Here is a 22,055-nt window from a genome sequence, read left to right on the forward strand (position 1 = left end):
CTGAGCCAGGGATTTACACCCTGACTAAGTCTCCTATGATTTTGAATTAGATTCAATTCATTTGGACCAAACCTAAATTTACTTTTTACTGTCTTTTCTTTGGGGGAGGTGGGTGGTGGCACCAGCAGGGCATGATTTCAGAATTAACATAAAATTTGCAAGAAAAATACTAAGAGTTTCCAAATATGTTTTTCTCAGATTCTCAAATACTAACATGTTGCTAAATTGGCATTATCCTTCTCTTTCTCTGTATGTACTTGTACACACGTAGATAAATTTTTGTTCTGAACTTTTTAAGAGAAAATTGCAAACCTGATGCCCATTTCCCCCTAAATGCTTCAGTGTATATTTCCTAAAACCAAGGAATCATCACGTGACCACAGAACAATGATCAAAATCAGGAAATGAACAAATTATTGTTATCCACTGTATAAGCCTTATTCAGATTTTATCAGTTGTGGTAAAAATGTCCTTCAGAGCAAAAGAAAATCTCAGATAATCCATTTTCTCAGTTGTCATGTCTCTTTAGTCTCCTTTATGTTGGCACCACTCCTGAGTCTGTCTTTATATTTTACAATGTTGATATTTTTGAAGCATTTGGCCAGATATTTTGTTGAGTGTCCCTCAGTTGGCATTTGTCTGTTGTTTCCTCATGATACAATTCAACTTACACGCTTTGGTCAGGAATGCCCCAGAAGTAATGCTGAGTTTCTTTCTATGGATCATTATCATTTTTGCCCTCTTTTGAGGAAAGTATTTATTAAGCAAACTATTAGAGTTAGAGAAGACCAAGCCTACTCAACAAAACTAACTTATAAAATTATGAACTTTATCTGGTCCATTAGATTTAGATGTGCAGCTCCTGCCATTTTCATCAGTTTTAGTGATTAATACTTTATCTGCCAAACTTAGCTCTTACATTAGTTTGATTAACTGCGTCTGTTTGTAAACAAATTATATCCCAGAAAACAGACAGTATTGTGATGACCCCTATTGGAAATATATGCTCAATACCCATATGTATCTAATTTGAATAAAAAAAAATTTTTTTTTTTAAATTTTATTTATTTATTTGACAGAGAGAGAGACAGCGAGAGAGGGAACACAAGCAAGGGGAGTGGGAGAGGGAGAAGCAGGCTTCCCACGGAGCAGAGAGCCTGACACGGGGCTCGAACCCAGGACCCTGGGACCATGACCTGAGCCGAAGGCAGACGCTTAACGACTGAGCCACCCAGGCACCCCTGAATAAAATTTTTTTTAACAAAAGAATAAAATTAAGCATAAACCAACAAGCACATACTGACCTCTGACCCAGATTCCATCCCCTTCGTCTCCTAGAAACCTGTTTCACCAAGTCCAATTTCGGCCTCTGTCTCAGTCTCTCTCTCAGGCACATGTACATTCTCCTTGGCGTAGGACCACCCCTGCCAAGACTGCTATGAGGATTAAATGAATTAATATCTATATGTCAGTGACAGGATTCCCCAAGACTACCCTCAGGTTCAGCAATTTGCTAGAAGGACTCACAGAACTCAGAAAAGCTGTTATACTCACGGTTATGGTTTATTACATTGAAAGGATACAGAGTAAACTCAGCCAAGGTAGGGGGCGCCTGGCTGGCTCAGTCAGTGGAGCATGCAACTCTTGATCTCAGGGTCATGAGTTTGAGCCCCATGATGGGGGTAGAGATTACTTAACAAAAACAAAACACCTCAGCAAAGGTAAAAGGCACATAAGGTAGAGTCCGGGAGAGACCAGGCACAAGCTTCCCCTTGTCCTCTCCCAGTGGAGTCCTACAGATAGCACTTAATTTTGCCAGCAAAGATGTATGACAACACATATAGAGCATTGCCAACAGGCAAACTCAACTCGAGTCTTAGTATCCAGGGTTCTACTGGGAGTCACTCACATAGGCATGAGTGTGCACGTGCTCTGCAGAGGTCAGGCTGATACAGTGTGTCCTACAGCTCCTACCATAAGCCACGTGATTAGCACAAACTACCTGGCAGAGCCCAAGGGCCCAGGCATACAGAGACACTCTTAGGCAGGGGATTACAGGGGTTTAGAGCTGGTCAAGGGCTAATCCTTCCTTTGGAATGTGCAGGATTTTAATAACTCCAGCTACTAAGTTACCCTTCACCCTTACAGTGTCTGGTACTGGCAGGAGCTGGGTAGATACTAGTTTCCCATCATTGCCCCTTGGCCTAAAACGCTCTACCATTTTACAGAATGGATGGACAACTTCTTCCCCCGTCTGCTTCTTTAAACCACCACCTTGTCTTCCTTCCTCTTCGCTGTTTGTAGATTTCCACTGTTTTCCTCCTAATCCCTAATCTCTACACATACATCATTTTACCTCTTTATGGAGTAGCTAAGATTCTATATTCTGCTTTTCTTTTTTACTTAATAAAATCCCTTTTCTAAATGACTACATATCTTGTTGTCATTTGTAATAGATATTGATGAACCATAACTTATTTAAACTTTTTTCTGTCGTTGGATGTTTAAATGCTTTACAATTTGTGGCAATAAAATTCTTCATACATATATCTTCTCTACATAACACTGGAAAACATTTTTATTTTTCATTATGAAGGTAATTATGTTGCCAGTAGATAATTAGAAAAGTAGAAATAAATCCCTAAATTGAAAAATAACTGCTAATATTATTAATAAGGATAAGTGAGATTATTTGGTACATACAATTGGTATTTTGCTTTTTTAACTTAAATTTTCATGAATACTGTTTGCTATCCTTCTCTTCAACCACTGTACTCTTTAGCACTCACTTCCCCAGTCCCTTGACCCTGGCAAGCACTTATTTACTGTCTCGATGGATTTGCCTATTCTGACATTTCATTTAAATGAAATCATACAATGTATAGTCTTTTGTGACTGGCTTCTTTCACATAGCATAACGTTTTCAAGGTTTATTCATGTAGTGGCATGAGTGAGTACTTCCTTCCTTTTTGTGGCTGAATTATATTCCATTGTGTGGATAAGACCACATTTTGTTTATCCTTTTATCAATTGGTGGATATTTGGTGTTGTTTCCACTTTTTGGCTAGGATGAGTAGTACTACTGTGAACATTCATGTACAACTTTTTGTTTGAACATATATTTTCAGTTCTCTTAGATATGTACCTAGGAGTGTAGAGTTCTAATTTCTCTACATTCTTGTGAGCAGTCGTTATTGTCTGTCCTTTTGATTGTCGCCATACTACTGGGTGTGAAGTGGTATCTTGTGGTTTTGATTTGCGTTGTTCTAATGACTAATGATGCTAGTCCACGTAGTGATGCTTTCATGTATTTATTGGCCATTCTTATAACTTCTTTGGAGAATGTGTGGTTAATGGAGAACGTGTGGTTAACTATTCAGAGTATGTGGAGCCATTCTTTTGGTTTTTAATATCTCATGTAATTTTTTGTTGAAAACTAGATATTTTAAATACTGTAATGTGGCAGTTCTGAAAATCAGATTCTCCCCCCTCCTCGGGGTTTCTTGTCTCTTTACTTAGTGACTTGTCTGAATTAATTCTGTAAAAATTAATTTATAGAACTAAATTAAAGTCTTTACTCAGTGTTAGTGACCAGACGGATTTCCATAGTTGCCTTGAACCAGTACACTTCTAGTCTTTGAGCTCTGTGTGCACTATGTTGGGGCATGCCTTCAACACTTAGCTCCGTAGTTTACAACTCTATCTTAGATTTCACTTCCTGACCGTGTAGTACCTCAGTTCACCAGACTTGAGAGCCCAGGACCTTCTCAGATCTGAGCGTTCACATAGCCCTTGCTATGTGTACAGCCTTACACATGCACATGGACTTTTTAGGGTCCCAGGAATCTATCAGAGCTTTTCAAAGTCCCCTACAGACATCTGATTCTCCAATTTTTTTCTGTAAATCTTTTTGATTAACTTGTGGTTTACACTGTGATCCACTGCTTCAGGCAGCCAAGATATTCAACAGTTTCCTCCGATGTTTTTCAGCAAATGTCCCCAGGGAAAAGGCTGTTCAAAGGAGTGAGTTCTGAGTCAGGACGGATAAAGACAACCTTGGGAGTGGGTTCTTCCAGAACCACCAAATAGGTTAAACAGAGTTTGAAGGAGCTCCAACTCCACTTTACCCCCTCCATTGGCTGCCAGGCTACTGGTTTTCAAGGCTAATGCAGAGTTTAGGGGTGGGGTGGGACTAGGGATAGTGCAAGTTAAAAATGCCCTAAGGGTTACTCTTCTTACCAAGACTCAGCCATTTTTTTTTTTTAATTTGTTTGTATTTGTTAAGGACTCAGCCATTTTTATGAGTAAATGCTCCCCAAATTGCTGCAAGCCTTTGGTTAATTTCAGAGTTCTGAAAAAGTTGGTCGGCCCGTGTTCTCAATGCTTTTTTGGATGAGAGAATTTTCAGGGGTCCTTTCTTGTATTTTCCGTGATGTCACTGCTGTTTGCTTTTTACTTGAAAATCAAATGCCAATTTTTTATTTGTATGCTAGTATTCTAGAAAAAAAAAAGTCATTTTGTGTTCTAGCATTATTATATAGATTTGTGATTTTTTTTTACAATTGATTTTTTTTAACAGAATCTTATTAGAAATCAGGAAGCTGTTGCAAAAGAAATGAGAGAAGATGCAAATGCCTTTAGACGAAAAGTGGATCTTGAAGAACACATGTTTCATAAACTGATAGAAACAGATCAAACTCAGAACCAAAAAACTCAGAAGGTAAAAATATGGCAAATTTAGTGTATATAGAGAGGGGGACAGGTCCGTCATTCTTTTATATATTTATTTTCCCCTGCCCTGCCCCTCCCCCCCGGCATCTGTCATCCTTTCAAAAAAAGAAATTCAAGATTAAACTCTATAAAGTTGCATTAAACTCTATAAAGTTGCATTAATTCATTTCTTTGCTTCAGTTATCACGGTTCCTAGAATCTCACATTATTTTTACAGGTTACTCACTTCACTGCCAGACATATACATGTATCTTTTATACTCTAAGAATTTTAAGACTTAGGAGAAAATAAAAGGGAAATAGTAACATTATAGATACTAACCTACTGTGTTATGTCTCAGAAATTGTCCCTGACTAGATTAGTTGCAAAACATCAGGTCTTCGCCTGGTATATAAGCCAGCATTTCCAAAGTATATTCTGTAGAATATTAATTAACTATTACTCAGTAAAGTGGAGAGTGGCAAGTAAGTGTTAGAAGTGCTGTTTAAAGTTGGGTTTTTTTCTGCCACATTTGAGGATATTTTCTTTTTTTTGTTTTATTTATTTATTTGACAGAGAGAGACACAGCGAGAGAGGGAACACAAGCAGGGGGAGTGGGAGAGGGAGAAGCAGGCTTCCCACCGAGCAGGGAGCCCGATATGGGGCTCGATCCCAGGACCCTGGGATCATGACCTGAGCCGAAGGCAGACGCTTAACGACTGAGCCACCCAGGTGCCCCGAGGATATTTTCTTTAAGAAAATTTCCCAAACTTATTTTGGAGAATTTCTGTGGAGTACCCTTTCAGAAATGCTGGCTTAAGTGAATTGAAATAGAATCTGAGAACTTTCTCTATTATCCAGTTAGCAAAATGCTAAATGGGTCTGTGGTGAGGCCTGGCCCTGGTCCAAAAGCCAGGAATAGTGTAAGATTTCCCTACGTTCTGTTCAACAACAATCCCTTAGGTGGTCCCACCAGAATAGCCTACCATTTATTTTTCCTTGTAGGGTTTAGTCCAGTCTGTAAGAATGAGCTCTTCTGACTCCTTTTCAAAAGGTTAAAAGATGGAAATTGTTTAATGCTTAGCCTAGAAATTCTCAACCTTGACTATGTATGCATTAGAATCACCTTTCTAAAAGTTCCAATATCCTTGGGGCGCCTGGGTGGCTCAGTCGGTTAAGCATCTGCCTTCGGCTCAGGTCATGATCCCGGGGTCCTGGGATTGAGCCCCGCATTGGGCTCCCTGCTCAGCGGGAAGCCTGCTTCTCCCTCTCCCACTCCCCCTGCTTGACTCTCTTTTTGACTCTCGCTCTCTGTCAAAAAATAAATAAAATCTTAAAAAAAAAGTTCCAATATCCTGCCACCCTAGAGATTGATATAATTGGTTTGTGCTGGGTCCTGGACACCAGTTTGTTTTAAACACCGTGAGGTGATTCTAATATGCAACCAAGGTTATAAACAGCCACCCTAGGGGCTCCTGGGTGGCTCAGTCAGTTAAGCGTTCCACTCTTGGTTTCGGCTCAGGTGGGGATCTCTGGGTCATGAGATCAAGCCCTGCCTTGGGCTCTGTGCTCAGCGCTGGGTCTGCTTAAGATTCTCCTCTGCCCCTCCCTGCCATGCACTCTGTCTTTCTCTCAAATAAATAAATCTTTAAAAAACAGCTACCCTAGACACTTGGATGCATTGAACAGATATACTATATTTTATATATAGTCTGCCCTTGTTTCTGAAAATTGCAAATATTTCTTAGTTAATTGAAGAAAATTTGGCAAAAGCTGAACAAGCATGTCTAAATGCCGACTGGCGAATTCAAGCTTTACATAAACAAAGATGTGACGATCTGCAGCGAAACGAGTGTTACCAGGAAGTGGCCAGACTTCTTCGGGAAAACAGAAGGACAGAAACAGAAGTATTAGACGCAATGATGGGGAAGGAAGCTAAAAAGGTAAGAATGGTGTCACAAATTTTTTGTTACTCATCATTTAAATTTTGAAATATTACATAATCAAATGACAAAAGCATCGAACCAGATAAATTCTGTTGGAAAAGATCTTAAAGATCATCTAACTGTAATAGGTATGTGCAGAGAAGTAATCTAATATGATACCTAAAAATGACTAGGCATCTTTCTCATTTACATTAGCACCTCTCAACTCAGCTTCCTGGAGTAGATTTGTTCTGGCTGATGGGATAATATTACTAATATTACCTAATTCTTGATTCTTACAATGTAGACGACTTTTAAACAGTTAGGGATTATATGTAGCTGCTACTAACAAAACCCGAAATAATAATGACTGTAAGCAAGATGGACGTGTTTTTCTTTTTCACATGAAAGAAGTGTAGAGGTAGGAAGTCCAGGGTTGTTTCCTGGCTCCGAGGTCATTAGGGTAAGTGGCCCCTTCAGTCTTTCTGCACTGCTTCCTGGTGCATGGCTTTCCTTCTTAAGGATAGCTCACCGTCCAAGATGACTGCTGGACTTCCAGCCATCACGTATGCATTCCAGCCAGCAGGTCGAAGGTAGGGCAGACATATAAAAGGTCCAACTCCCAGCTGAGACAACTCTAACTCCTTTCCAGAAGTCCCACGTCACATTTCTAGCCACGTTCGCCTGCAAAGCGTGTTGGGAAATATGGTATTTTTAGCAGGGAGCATTATCATCCCAAATAAAATTCGAATTCTTTTCCTAAAGAAGAATCAGAGGAAGGATTTTGGGGCGGCAGCTAAGAGTTTACGTCATGGCACACAGATGTATCCTTCGGTTGATCCCGTGAGCAGCTCTGGTACCCATGCTCTGCAGATCTCACCACAGACACACGGACTTCCCTGAGGACACTGAAGAGCTAGGGAGAGATCAGGAACCAGAGGACTGGCTGTAGTTCATTCCTCTTTATTCTGCTCTGTCGTGACGTCTATTCCAAAAGCTTTTTATAATCTCTTTCCTTCAAGTCACTATTCCTATTCATTTTCCTGCTACCCCATCTAAAGGGTACGCGGCCCTATCTGATAGCACGTTGAGTCAAAGGTGGGGTGGGGGGATACCCCCTGAGGCTGTGCCCCCCAGGGAAGTCATGGTGGAGGCACACGTCTTCAAGGATTACTGGCATCGGTGCTGCTGGCCTTGGGGTAAAGTGGTATGTTTGAGAGTGGACTCGGAATCACTGTGAGGGCTTTTCCTGTTAGACAGAGATACTCCCTTGTGTCTGGTATCCTGACTTCTAAAGCTAGCTTGACTACCATGTGGCCTTAAAATCACTTAGACTCTCTCTCCTCCTCAGTAACAGGAAACGATTGGATTTCTGTGGTCCCTCCTGGCCCTGATGATTCTTTGAAATTGTGTTATTTCATGCATTCGCATTTCTATGACATAAAGACTGTGTGTGTGTTTGTATATAGGAGCTGTGTCATAGAACACTGATGAACTCTAGGAGTTGTAGGATATCTTAACTCGTTACCCTTGAGCTAATTTTAAGATCATCATTTTCTCACTTTATGAAAAAGGAAGTCGGGGTTAATAGAAATTCCTTGACTTCCCTGAGGTTGGTCAGCATGTGTACCGGAGCTGGGCAAATTTTATTAAGGGATAGCATTCAAATTAAATAAGACCATTGTCATGAATTTAAAAAACTAGCTTAATCCCACAAGATTCGACATGTATTGAAATGACTTGTTTCAAAGACAGTGGGCACCCATCTGTGTGCTGTGTGGCCCCCTGACGTACTGAGTGGTATGTGAGAAGTGCCTCTGCCCTCAAGGTCAAAGACAGGCACTCAGATTACCCGAAAACCGAACAGATCCTGCATGCCATGGGAACCCCAAAGGAAGTGGAGTAGAGGAAACAAAAGGGACTTACTCCACTGTCGGAAGCGACATTACCCCAACTTTTAGGTGATTTTTCTTTTCTTTCATTTATTTGCATATAGTGGGAGGAAGCTAAAGAAAAAGACTTTCATTTGAAATCAGAAAAGAAAGCTTCGGCTCTCGCAGATGCATCTAGAAAGTGGTTTCTAGAGAAAGAGATAAATGATGCTTTAGAACATGCTGAACACCTGTGTAGTAAAGGTGAGTGTCCATGAGTGCCTTTCTCCTCATGATGTTACAGACTCGTGCACTTCATGTGCTCTGCTAGCATGAATACATCCGAGGTATACTTTATTCAAATTAGTGCTCAGCTAAAAGGTGATCACTAGTCACCCTTTTTTTGGTTGCTGGGCCTTTTTTGGGGGGGGGGGGTTGTTTTGTTTAAAAAAAAAAAAAGCTCTGATCAAGAAAGCTCTCAACTACCCTGTACGGTTCTGTTTTATTCCATGGTTCCATGGTCCTTGTTATCTTCTTAACCTATCAGAATATGATTTGTTCCCAAAGTGCTTCTAGTTTATTTTGATAAAAATGTGTGCTTTGCCAATAGCTCGTCCTCAAAACAATGGTATAGTAAAGTAGCACAAGGAAACTTACTATAACCCTTGGGGTTTGGTGCCAGACTTACGATGGCATCAACTGAAAACCTAAATTACTTAGAATTCTAAAATCAAGTGCAGTTACGATGAACTTTTATTTTACTACATTTTGTATTGTTCTAGTCTTTTTTAATAAATATGGATTACCTTTTTTTAGTAACAGTCTAACTGATAAATAATTCACATACCATATGATTTACCTATTTAAAGTATACAATTTTATGGTATTGCCATATGTAAAAAAAATATATATATTCACAGAGTTGTGCAACCATCACTGTAATCAATTCTAGAACGGTTTTAGTGCCCCATAATAAACCTTGTATCCATTTGCAGTCACTCCCCATTTCCCCTCACTCCCTCCCAGCCCCTGGCCACCAGAGGTCAACTTCCTGTGTCTATAGATTTGTCTATTCAGGAGACTTCATATAAATGGAATCACACACTCTATGATCTTTTGTGTCTGACTTCTTTCATTTTGCATGATGTTTTGAGGTTCATCCACGCTGTAGCATGCATCAGTATGTCATCCTTTTTATTGCCAGTATTCCGTTCTGGAGGTATTCCACATTGTATTTATCCATTCATCATCAGTTGATGAGCATTGAGGTTGTGTCCACTTCTTGGCTTCTATGAATAATGTCGCTGTGGGTGTAACTTCTGTAATTCACACATTTGAAAAGTAGAAATGTAGGTTAGAAGCATCTGCATTAATTATGCCTACTTTTGAAACTCTTCATTAGCTCTCGTGCTTTAGACTCAGGTCCCGGATTCCCCCTCCCCCGCCCCTGGGGCAGGAGGGAGGGGAATGTCACTCTTTGCACAAAGCAAATATTTACAGCTGGCTTACAAGAGAGAGTAAGCCGTGGAGCTGCTACCTGTCCCTAACCCTCTCGCACTTACCCCTCCTCTAGAAAGAAATGATGCTTGAGGCTGTTAGAGAACCTATGGATTTAGAAATAGAAAAAAGGAAGAAACTGCAGAAGCTTCCCCATCGGTCATCAGTCATCTTCCCACACGCTGGCCCCTCTGCCTCCGTGGGGTTGTCCCACCGAGCTACTTCAATTTTTTTAACTTTCCTAAATTTCACCAACGAGAGATAATTTGGTTAATATAATCATCCATTTTTCAAAAGGCAAACGTGTAAGGATTTGTCACTTAATCAGGGTGTATAAATGAAATCAGAGTCACTTGCTCTTAACACTGGGAGATAATCAGCTGTAATTAGGAAAATGGCATTTTGATTGGAGGCGCTTGGCATTTGTTAGTCACTCAGGGCCCAGAATGGAGGCACCAGGAAGTAGGAAACAGAGAAGAGTTTGCCAATGATGGCTCATTTATTTAAAAATTTTTAAATGGGTGGGGGGCACCTGGGTGGCTGTGTCGGTTAAGCGTCTGACTCTTGATTTCGGCTCAGGTCATGATCTCAGGGTCCTGGGATCCAGCTCTGCGTTGGGCTCTGCGCTCAGCGTGGAGTCTGCTTGAGATTCTCCCTCTCCCTCTGCCCTCCCCACACTCATGCTCTCTCTCTCAAATAAATAAATCTTCAAAAAAATAAAATTTTTGCTTAGTGTCAAATCTTTATTAGCAGTGAGGAGGAAATTCTTACTATTTTCTAGAAAACAGGACCTTCTGGACAATGTGAATGGCCCTTGCTGCCCCTGAAATCCGTGGTCCATAAACTTAAATTGTAGCTGAATAGCCATGTCCTATAAAATATTAGTGCAGAGTTTTAAATGGGCAAAGGATTTGAATATACAGTTCTCCAAAGAAGATACAAATGGCCACAGTACACACCAAGAAAAGACGTTTAACTCCATCAGTCACTAGGGCAATACAAACCAAAACCACATGTGAAAAGTAAAACTACAAAAACAGAATGAGATACGATTTCCCACCCACTAGCGTGACTATAATCAAACACAGCGAGTGTTGACGAGGGTCAGAGAGAAATGGGGACGGTGCTGGAGCTTGTGTGAAATGGCAGGCGCTTTGGGAGATAGTCTGGAGGATCCGCAGAAGGTCAAACATAAAGTGGCTGTATGACCCAGCAGTTGCGCTCATAGGTGTGTCCCCAGGAGATTCGGAAACGAGTCTGTACAAAAACCTGTGCAGGAACGTGCGTGCCGCACGCCCTTAACACGAACGCTGGGAAGCTCGCCACGGCGCCGGGAGATCAGGACTGCCATGCCCCTAGGGCTTAGCCCTAACCCTAGCATGGCTTCTGAGGGGTCTGTCCCCAGAGGCCTGGCTCCAAAGCCCCAGGGATTGTGGACACCTGAGCAATACCAGAGGACTCAGCCTGCCACCCAGAAGGAAACCAAGCCATTTGGAACTCCAGAAACCATATAGTGCAGTAGAAATCTGCATGCCCGTTCCAGCGAACCCCCACTTTCTGCCGGCCCCTTGGGTGCAAACCATGAGCCTGACACTCCTTTGACCCACGCTCTCAAATCAAACTCCTGGGAAGCTCACCACAGTGCCAGCAGATTGGGCCTGCCATTCCTCTTGGCCCTAACCCTAACCGTAAGGTGGAGTTTTCGCTTTATTCTTTATGTGTTCAAATGTGTTACCGTTAGCATTTATTATTTTTTTGTAAATTGCAGATTAAAAAAAAAAACAAAAACCCTCTTAAGGACCTCACCAACAGTGATTTAATTTGGTAGATCTAGGATAGAAGCTAGAAGCTGGATTTTTGTTTTAAAAAGTTCATAGGTGAGTCTGCTCAGCCAGTGTTTGAAGCACAGCTGTCGGCAGAGGGGACCATTCAGTACTGGGACAGAGGTGATGTTTACACCACGGCCCTTCAGGAAGAGGAAGGAAACAGCCCGGGCCAGTATGGCTCTTGGAGGACAGAGGAGAGACAAGGGCCAGAGAGGTCTCAGATATGGAAGGATCTGGAGAACCAGGATCTGTGCAAATCATTGGTGCAGTAGTGAATGGTGGGTATCCAGCTTATGCCAGAATATCATGGAGCTGGCGAGCTCACTACCCAACTCCATTTCTGCCAGTATTTTATTTACAAGCTATGTCTCCTTGTGTAAAATTGAATATGCTTTTTTTTTTTTTTGTAAATTCCCTCATTAGAAACAGTTCTCAGGCGCAAATGCAGATTATATCTACTGCCTCCGCCACATGACAGCCCTTCACATATTTGAGGATGACTCTCACATCCCATTTCCCCACGCCAGTTCAAGTGAGTCATTTGGTAATCAGCCCCAAATAGTCTTAATGACTCATTGAGCTAAAACTGTGAGTTAAAACCATTAGCTACAGCCCTTGAGACCAGGTAAAAGGCAGGCATCTTAATGAGTCAGTGTAACTCAGACAGTCTGGGCCTGGTTCTTAGCGGCTTGGACCCTAGTGATGGGAGTAGAAAGGGACAGTCATGACACTTGCCTGAAAAATTAAAAAAAAAAAAAAAAGACCTTGGTGTCTTATTGAAAAAGTGTAAGAGTTGGGGAACAGTGAAAACACGGCCGAGAGGCCAGTATAACTTTTAAGGTGAGTGATTGACCGAGAAACGGGGGGAGGCACCAGGTTGGTGCTGGAACCCTGCTCCGCTCGCTGTTCTGGAAGGTTTCAGGGGAAAGCCTGCCTCTCGCTGGTTCTCACATGCTCTCTGTTGCCACGATTAGGCCCCACCCGGTGGAAGCTGCCAAGGGTGGGCTCCGGGGAGTTCTCAGGGAAGGCTTGCTCATCACATTTCATAATCTTGTCCAAGAAATATTTGGGATCTCTCTCCTAACATCTCTATTTTTGAGTGGTTGGTTTGTTGGTTTTTTGTTTTGGCTAAAGGTGTTTTTAAAACATGTCACCAAAACTTCAGCCTTAACTGCACTTGCCCTGCCCTTAGAGTGGGGACAGAGTTCTTCTCAGAACAGAAGTGGGGGCTTTTCATCTGTGGCAGTTGTCATTTCTTAGGGACTGTTTGGAATTCAGAACGGCTTCCACTCACTCCCAAATACGTCTGTATCTCCTCGCTTGTGTAACAGCAGTGCCCAGGTACCCAAACGGACAGGTCGCCTCAAGCGGTGTGCCTCGAACCTCACAATTAGATGACATTTCGGAAATGGATTCCTCGACGTGCAGTAAGTTGATAAGCAAGAAGTCTTTCTTCCGTCATTTAAAATATAGCGTTCATTTAAGCAAGACTGTGGCTTGAATTGTATTTGCAGCATGCTGATGCCATTTTCCCAGGGATTGATAATGGAAATTCCTGAAATGGAGATAGCAGGGTTCTCAGCTCTTCTAGCTAGAGAACAAACTGGATCAGACCGAAACCAGGTAGCGAATGTTTGCCAGATGAATGTCACTGATGTGATTTCCTTTCTCTGATACTAGTCGTAGGCGCCTACAGAAGTCTGTCACTAACTAAAGTAATGATATCCACAACCAGTTTTTACACCCTCGTGGAGAGAAAATCTGAGCATTAGTTTTCAAAGCTATTACATACTTGAATTTTCTGACTCTGTTCTTCTGGACTGGGCCCTGTCCGATAGCCACTGAAGACAGGGGTTTTTGCCCGGGGCGCTGTGGTCGACCACCAGGGCCCCTAGTGGCCCACCTGCCCAAGACAAACAGCTTCCTGCTGAATGGCTGACTTTTGATCCTCCGCTTGATTCCCTGCAAGTTTTTGTTTATGTTTGCAAGGGACAGGGTGGAAACGTGATACAGAAATAGAGTCACAGGGCGCCTGGGTGGCTCAGTTGGTTAAGCGACTGCCTTCGGCTCAGGTCATGATCCTGGAGTCCCTGGATCGAGTCCCGCATCGGGCTCCCTGCCCGGCAGGGAGTCTGCTTCTCCCTCTGACCCTCCCCCCTCTCATGTGCTCTCTCTCTCTCTCTCTCATTCTCTCTCTCAAATAAATAAATTTTAAAAATCTTTAAAAAAAAAAAAGTCACAGCATTAGCCCATAAAGGAGCTGACGGTTTTCCCAGTAAAGTATTTGATTTCTTTTTAAAACGGGGGAGGGGACAAGAAACTGTTAGACTTCGATTTCAACTGACATTTTCAACAAAACCATCATATAGAAGAAGCAGAATTTAACAAGATCTTTTGAGTTCTTTTAGAAGAACAGATTCTTATACAGTGTCCCCTGAAGACAAGCTTTATAAAAAATATCCGTAAAAACAAGGCATGCGATTCCAGTGTTGTAAATTTTTGCTAACTCATGCTTCGTATGCATCCATAGATTCTGTGTCAGACTAGGAATTAAACCAAAAGTCACGTGTAGGTCGAACGAAAGTACACGGGATTTTCAGCTGTTCTTTAGTCCGACATGTCAGAACTTAAATTTTTAGTTAGGTAATTCTAAGTTAGAAAATCAAATCAAGACGTTTGGTAAGCTCAGGTTATTTAGCAGAAAACAAAACATAAAAGTTGTATTCCTATGGAGGAAAGTATCATATTCAGAAATTGGAGCTGTTTGAATATGTAACTAAGTTTGAGAGAAGTGTATTTTTAAGGTGCTTTTTTTTTTTCAGATTGCAGTGTTTACTAGCCCCTCAAACGCAGTATGAAATGGCTGTTGCATGTGGACACATTGTAATATTTTAATTGGACGCTCCCTGTGTTGGCAACTATGAAAACCACTTGATTTATTTATTTTTATTTAGTCATTGGGAAAGTAGTCTTGGTGTACTTTTCTAAATATTAATTTTGGCAACTTGGAGTGCTTTTTCTCATCATTAACTCACTCACCCTCTCTTGGACAAGATTTGTTCCGGATCTAAAAGATTGTCTATAGTCTATAGCCCCCAAATTTAAAAACAATTGCTATATAAACAAAAGCAAGTAGGTTCTCTGATAGCCTTCATTCAATTCAACAAATGAATATTTGGCTTGTAAATGGAACAATATAGGAAACAATAGGTTAGGCTTTTTTGATCGAGAAATTTGGTTTCTCGAATATTCATTTCATTATTGGTTTTTGACAACGTATTTACCTTTAAAATAAATGCTATATCGCTGCTAACATCGGAAAATTAAACTGTTGTTAACTTTAAATTTTGTTTTGAAGTTTCTTTAAATCAAAGAAGAATACAGTGGGACACCATGGAGCGGGATCTTGTGGAGAGAGTACGAAATCTTCGCCAAAGACTCACCGTCCAGGCCCGCAACAGACGTCAGCCGCCTCACCTTTTGGCCACACAGAGGGCTTGAGAGAGTCGGAGAGACACCTGTTTTGCAATCAGTGACACCGATTTTCAGATTATTTATTTTATATCCCTAGAGAGGTCAGTCAACCTTTTTGTACAGAAAAAAAATGTGTGTATAAAAATTATGTGTACTATTTCGTTCTGATGCTTTGGGCCTGTAAATGGCTTCTTGTACTTTTCATAATAAAATTTTGAAGCCTTAAAGCTTGTGTTAGGCTCTTCCAGGTTGCAAGGACCAGCATAAATCTCTGACTTGAGTTGATGAGTGTTTATTTTAAAGATAAACGGAGAAACAAAGAACCGGAAGTCATCTCAACATCTGTACGGCGGCACTGAGAGAGAAGTCAGCGGAACATCTGGAGCACCGACAGCGGGCATGGTGGCCCTCTGTCCCCCAGCAGCCCCCCAGCAGCGGGGGCCCCCCCTTCCCCAGGGAGCCCACCTCAGTCTCTGTGTCTGCTTCTCCACACAGCCCCGCCTGCTCTCCCCACTCTGGCTCTTTGCTCCACAGCAGGGCTACTCACAACTTCCTCGTCTTGGGTAATTATTTCCAGAACCTTCCCTGAACCCATTTCTAAAAGGAGGGTAGAAATAGCTCAGGGACCTGATGTGAGGATTAAATTAAAATGTAAAATTCTGGGACTGTGCTTGACATAGAGTAAGCATGCAATTCATAGTAGTAATTGTGTCTGTGGTCATAAAGCATAATTTTTTTGAAGCATAATCTTATAGTAAACCAAATACTGGCAGTAAGCAAAATGCTCTCTTGTCCAGTAGGCCAAGTCCTAATGCAAGGCGTTGGTTTCCCAAGAGCACTTTCCTCAGCCTACTTCTCTGTCCATTTTCAGGCAGCGGCAAACGTGCCTTCATGGGCCAGGCTGGTGCGTGTCTGGCAACAGGAAGTCACAGAATATAAAATGTACAGGGGAGAATGGAAAGTGGGGTGAACTCGAAATCGCTTGCTCACCTAAAAGGATTCAAATTCTAAAGTATCCTGATCCAGCCAGAATCAGCTACATAAAGCCAGATTTTCACCTCTACTTCCGGTCCCCTTTTTACCAGCACTCACACCTACTCAGACTGGCTTTGCAAACACACACACCTCTTTTATAGTGTTACAGTATTTCATTTTTAAAAAGTTTCCATTTATCTAGTGACAGGCATACCCTCAACCAAATGAAGCTCTTCCTATCAATTCCTTCAGTTTTCTCTGACGCTGTAGTTCTCCCAATAATAATCTTGATCACCTCACTGCCACAGCAAATTTCAGATATTGGGCTAAATCTCTGGTCATATGTGCTTGGTTGGCATTTTCAGACTCCAGCGCACGTAATGTATGAACCAACTACATTTCTGATGATCTCTTCCTGCTTCTTGACATATCTTCAACTTAACCCCAATTTCTTCATAATGTAAATTCCCTGGGAATTGAAGAAAGGTTGAGCTTAGCTAAAATTCTTCCCACTCCGGCTATCTTGTAGAAGTTTCTCTCCAGGACTCCCTTGAGCTTGTTAAAGCAGAGCGGTTCCTACAGGCCTTTTCATATTTATTACATTCACAAGGTTTCTCTCTAGTGTGAAGTGTTCCATGTTGGATAAATTTGGGGCTCCAGCTGAATTCTCCACATCGGCTACACTTAAGAGTCTCTGTCCAGTATGAATTCAGTGGTGTTGAATAAATTATTCACTTGGTTAAAGGCCTTGTCAGGTTTATTACATTCATACGGGTTTTCTCCAGTAGGAATTCCCCGATGCCGAGCCGGAGCTGAGCACTTGCTAAAGGCCTTTCCACAGGGATTGCGCTTTGGCCAGTACTGCAGCCGCGGTAAGGAAAGCGCCACCATGGCTTAATTCGCTGGTACCTGTGCCCTCGGCACAGCTTCCGGAGCCGGGTCGAGACCCAGCCAGGAGACGAACCACACGGCAATTTTAGCAGGAAAGGTTTCAGATAGAGTGAGTTATTAAACTATGATAGGAGACTAACTTAAAGACGTAAAGAGCATTCTACAGGGTACCGAGGACTGAGGGAGAGTAAAGGACAGACTTGGAAAGGAGGCCCCCTCCCTCCGCAAGGCTCAGGTTCAGACCTGGGCGAAGTTCTCTGGGTTGCCCAGGCCAGAGTCGTCAGTCTCCGGGGCACAGGCGACCCAAGGCTGCGGGTCAAAGGGCCTGGGGCGTCAGCGCAGCAGGCCCCTGAGTGTTGTCGGGGTGGCGCGCGCCCGGCCCGGCACTGTCCATGTCACAGGGCCATGGGAAACCACCCTGCGCGCCCCGGGCGGACCAAGGCTGGAAGGCAGGTGCCGAGAGCAAGCCGGATGTTGCTGCTGGCATCAGACCTGGAACATTCCCCGTCTGTGATGGGAGGATTGTGGCAACGCGATCATCGGGCGGAGGCTGTGAAGTCACTACGAGACTGTGCACTCTGGGCACATGGCCGGGGCGGAGTACTGCTGGCTGTCCCCACAGCCTCCCACGGCCGGCGGACTGGGAAGCAGGAAGCAGAAGGAGCAGAACAGCCCGTTGGAAGGAGGGAGAGAAGGCCCGTTCCTCCTGCGACATCCGCCAGCGCCCCCCCTGCCGGGGTGCCATCCTGCATGGTCGTGCCCGAGGAGGCCCGTGGCTCACCGCGCAGCAAGGGAGGAAGACGGAAATGGCAGCTGAGAGGCAGGAAGCCCGTGGCTGGCACTGCCGAGCCATTAAAAGTGGCTCTAACAGTTTACCCTGCTGATGGACAGAAATGTGGACTCAGTGCTGCTCTCTTTATAATCAGGGTTCAGACGGCAAAGGTTGCCTGGCATGATGTAGCTGAAGGTATCCAGAAGCTTAGGAAGGTAGGGATGTAGGCCTGGATGGATCACATAGGAACTTGTGGCCCATCGCCCAGCTATGCGCTCAGCCCCAAAGACGTTTCGGGAAGGCACCGAGTCAAGGGAGGATCTGCGAACTTGGGAAAAGCTCTGGGTGGTTCTGTGGGTGAGCCGGGGAGAGATGCCTCTGCCGATCGGCCCTCCCTGATTTCAGGGGAGATGATAGGATTCCGAAGTAGCAGAGGTGGAGTGGCAACCATTCAGAGTAGCGGGCAGTGGAGAAGCAGTAATAGTGGGGATTGGGGGCTACTGGTAATGGGTTATGTTGTCCCTAAGGACCAAAGAGTTGGCAGTCTACTAAAATGTGACTCCATGTATGTAACAGGAAAGCTTCCAGATCTGCTGGCTGAAAACCTGACTTGAGTCACTACGGGGAGAGCCATGCCTGTCACCCTTTCCAGACCTAAACTTAGTTCCAGATCCAAAGCCTCCTGCCCGAGAAGGCCACCCCCCCCCCCAGGAAGGATCCTGCAGCAGTGAGTGCCACCTATTATGCTATAAATAATCCCCCAAATCTTTCCAAAGGGACCTGTTGCCATTTACCTTGAAGGATTGGCCCCAGCCCCGTGAGGGGCTCCTAGACATTGGCTCTGAATTGACACTAATTGCCGTGTCCACCAAAGTCAGGGCTAACGGTGGCAGGTGACGGGGTTTGGGGCCAAGCTGGAGTCACAGCGGATGCAGTGGGGCCCCGAAGCCAACTGTGGTTATTCCCTGAGTACCTGAACGTATCCTCGGAATAAGCCCAGCTGACAAACGGCAGCATCTCCGCACTGGCACCACGACTCCTTGAGCAAGGGACCTTATGGTAAAAAGAACGAAGCGAAAGCCTCTGGAAGACGCTCCCTCCCAGGATAGTGAGCGAGAAGTATCATCGCGTCCCTCGGGGGGGGGGGGGGGAACTGCAGAGATTGGTGCCGCCATGGAAACCTGGCCGGATGAAGGGGCGGTTACAGCGAGCACATCCCCACTTGGTTTGCCGTTTGGCCTGAGCTGAGGAGCAGTTACCAGGAACCGTCGGTGACGACCGCACTTGCAAGTGCACCTGTCTCGGCCGCAGTGGCAGCACGGCCCCGGGTCCCGCTCCGCCCCGCAGCCGCCCGCACGCCCTGCTAACAGCGCTCCCCCACCCCCGGCCGCCCCCTCGGGTCCCGCCGCCTCCCAGCGCCGCAGGCCCACGCTGCCCGGTGGTGCTCAGTGCCCTCCGCCGCCTGGCCCGCTCGTGCCGCCCGCTTCCCGAGCCCCGCAGCCGCAGCCTGCCCTGCTGTCGGGCGGCCCGGATCAGCCCCCTCCCGCGGCGCCCGCGGCGCGCTGCCGGACCCCGAGCACCCGGCCGGCCTAACCCCCGGCCGTGCGCGCCGCCCGCGAGCCCCCGGCCTCCGGGGCCAGGGCAGGACGGCGGGGGAGGACTGGGCGGCGGGGGTGCTGCCTCCTGGGCACCCCCTCCCCACCGCTGCAGCGCGCAGGGGAAGCTGCGGTTTTGTCAGGGGCTTACGGGGTCGCGGCCAGTCTCCCGCGTGTGTCCCCCTGTCGTCGTGCCTCGGCCTTCCTTCCAGTCCTCGGTCCCGGGCCCTGAACAGAGAAGGGAGACTTCACAGCAATGACTGCGGGCGGGGACCCGTTCTTCTGGGAGGCGAGGCGGAGCCCAGCGACGCACTGGAGACCCCTCTGCGGAAAAGCGCGGACGCCGGGGTCTCCCTGTGCACAGACTGGCAAATAAAACCCGTCGTCCTGGCGGGAGTGGAGACGCAGAGCGAACAAAAGTATTGTGCCCCGTGTGAGGATCGAACTCACGACCTTCAGATTATGAGACTGACGCGCTACCTACTGCGCTAACGAGGCACCTACGAGCGCTTTCCGGCCGTAGGATAATGAGGCTAGCACGGGCCCCGGCGCGCATGCTCAGATAAGAAACCGTGGTTTTACTTCTGTCTGTTCTGGGCTCCCTTGACCGCAGCGCCAACGCCGACGCCAGACCGCGTTCTTGACAACCTCCCACCCGCGGTCAAGTCTTCCTCTGCCTGCTGGACTGCCAGTCAACAAACACTGTGGCTTGCTTGACCCCACTGCGCTGAGTAGAGAGGACACGGAGGAGTGGGATTCTTCCTGCTTCTGTACTGTCTTATTTTTGAATAGTGCGTACAAAGCGTTTGCATACTCGTGATCTCGTGAAACCCTTACTGGGCACCTACTGTATTCCCGGCCCTGTGCTGGTTGCTGTGTTCACGGGGACATCCCCAGCCTCAAAGAGTTGGAGTGGAGGCGCAGATGCATAATAATTCCAGGCAAGCACACGTGCACGCCTTTCCGGCCCCACCGCAGACCCCCGATCCAGCCGGTGTCCCGCCCCTCCCGGCGCCCCAGGTTTGCACCGCGGCCCGGAGCTCGCCGGCTGAGGCTGCTCTCAGAAGCGACAGCAGCTCGGGAAACGACACCTCGAGGCACAGCCTCAGCAACTTGGAAGCCCCCTCCCTTTTTCCCCCATCCCCGGTCCTTTACATCAGCTCAAGTAAATACTACATTCGTTGTTAAAGGAAACTGTCACTACCATATATGGAAAACGGGTGGGTTTGTTTTTTAACACAAGTTAAAATAAATACCTAACTATTAAACTGGAAAACACTCTTCCACGTGCCATTTAAAATCAGCCACATAATGGCACACTCAACATCTGTAGATTTCGCTGTATGTAAAATTTACCTTTAAAAAAACCTGTAAATTACGACTGAACTGCAGCCATCGACAGGCATGCGGAGGGCTTTGGGGGGTGTACTGACGGTTGCAGGCTTCAAGTGCTTTAAAAAAGCAGGCAGTTTGCTGGCCCGCCGGCCTCGAGCACAGCGAGGTAGAGATTCGGAGACTGCTGGAGCAGTGAGATGTTCAGTCGACCCAGGCTGTGGGCACACTGACGCTCACTGTACAAGTCTTTCAACGTTTCTGTTTTCCTGAAATTTGTCATTATAAGATGTTGCGGGAAGAGAGAGTTGTTTAAATCCCCCAGAATTTGGGAGATACAGTAGAATGTGGGAGGGAACGAATGGCAATGTGAGTCTAAGGAGGTGGAAAAAATGCTATTATTATTTTCAGAGCAGGTACCAGAACTCCTGGGAGTTGGGGGAGAGAAAGTCAGGGGTGGGGTGGGTGACAGATCTCTATATTGGCCAGAGACCCCTGGAGTGGGAGGTCAGCGCGACCCACAAGGGGAAGGACTGCGAGCGAGCTCTTGGGCAGGTGAGGCTGGGGGACGGAGGGGGGCGTGGCGGGGGACGACTCCTAAGGGCACCTTCAAGTCTCCTTAGGAGGCGTGGGTGGAGCAGGCAATCCTGGGGGGGCCTTCCCCACCCACCCCGCCCCGGGTGGACCCCCCATCCCCCCCCCCCCGGGGGGGCCCCCCCCCCCCGGGGCCCCCGGGGGGGGGGGGGGGGGGGGGGAGTACCCCACAGGGGCAGTGCTCCAGGTGCGGTCGCTGGGGCCCCAGGACCGCTCGCGGGTGCAGGAGGGCGGAGAACAGGGCAGAGGGGATGGAGGGGGAAACCCCCAACACACACACTCGTAGGAACCCTTATAAGGTCCCGGTCTACCACAGTTACAAATGACTCGCTCCTGGGTCCCTCAGGCCAACAGATAAACTCATCCCTCCACGATTACGCCCTCTAGTCGTGTTAGAAATGCAAAAACTTGGAAAGAGCCCAAGTCCATGAACAGGGAACTGGCCACGAGAATGAGGGTCCGTCCAGACCGAAAACAAGAACGGGGACGCTCCATGCCCAATATGAAATGAGTGAAGAAAGCCAAAGGCAGAACTGGGTGTGGGGTGTGCTGCCATTACTTACGAAGGGGGGCGAGAATATTCATATTTGCTA

General features: G+C 45.8%; 1 protein-coding gene and 1 non-coding gene across 5 annotated transcripts in view; one reads left to right on the top strand and one right to left on the bottom strand.

Annotated features, from left to right (window-relative positions):
• TBC1D31 (TBC1 domain family member 31) overlaps positions 1-17,411 on the top strand; it is a 67,545-nt gene extending 50,134 nt beyond the window's left edge. For 3 of the 4 annotated variants that reach the window (XM_032415607.1, XM_032415604.1, XM_032415608.1), the window contains 5 exons: positions 4,580-4,720; positions 6,459-6,653; positions 8,632-8,770; positions 13,161-13,256; positions 15,188-17,411. In XM_032415607.1, coding sequence (XP_032271498.1) covers positions 4,580-4,720; positions 6,459-6,653; positions 8,632-8,770; positions 13,161-13,256; positions 15,188-15,330 — 714 coding nt within the window. In that variant the 3' untranslated portion in view covers positions 15,331-17,411. The remainder of the gene's footprint in view (positions 1-4,579; positions 4,721-6,458; positions 6,654-8,631; positions 8,771-13,160; positions 13,257-15,187) is intronic. The other variant, XM_032415605.1, reaches the window with a different exon arrangement.
• Positions 17,412-19,961: 2,550 nt separating this feature from the next.
• Positions 19,962-20,034, bottom strand: TRNAM-CAU. The gene has a single exon. It is a non-coding gene; the product is annotated as a tRNA-Met (tRNA).
• Positions 20,035-22,055: the final 2,021 nt, after the last annotated feature.

This window comes from Phoca vitulina, unplaced genomic scaffold (genome assembly GCF_004348235.1).
Source record: "Phoca vitulina isolate PV1807 unplaced genomic scaffold, GSC_HSeal_1.0 scaffold18, whole genome shotgun sequence".
NCBI lineage: Eukaryota > Metazoa > Chordata > Mammalia > Carnivora > Phocidae > Phoca > Phoca vitulina.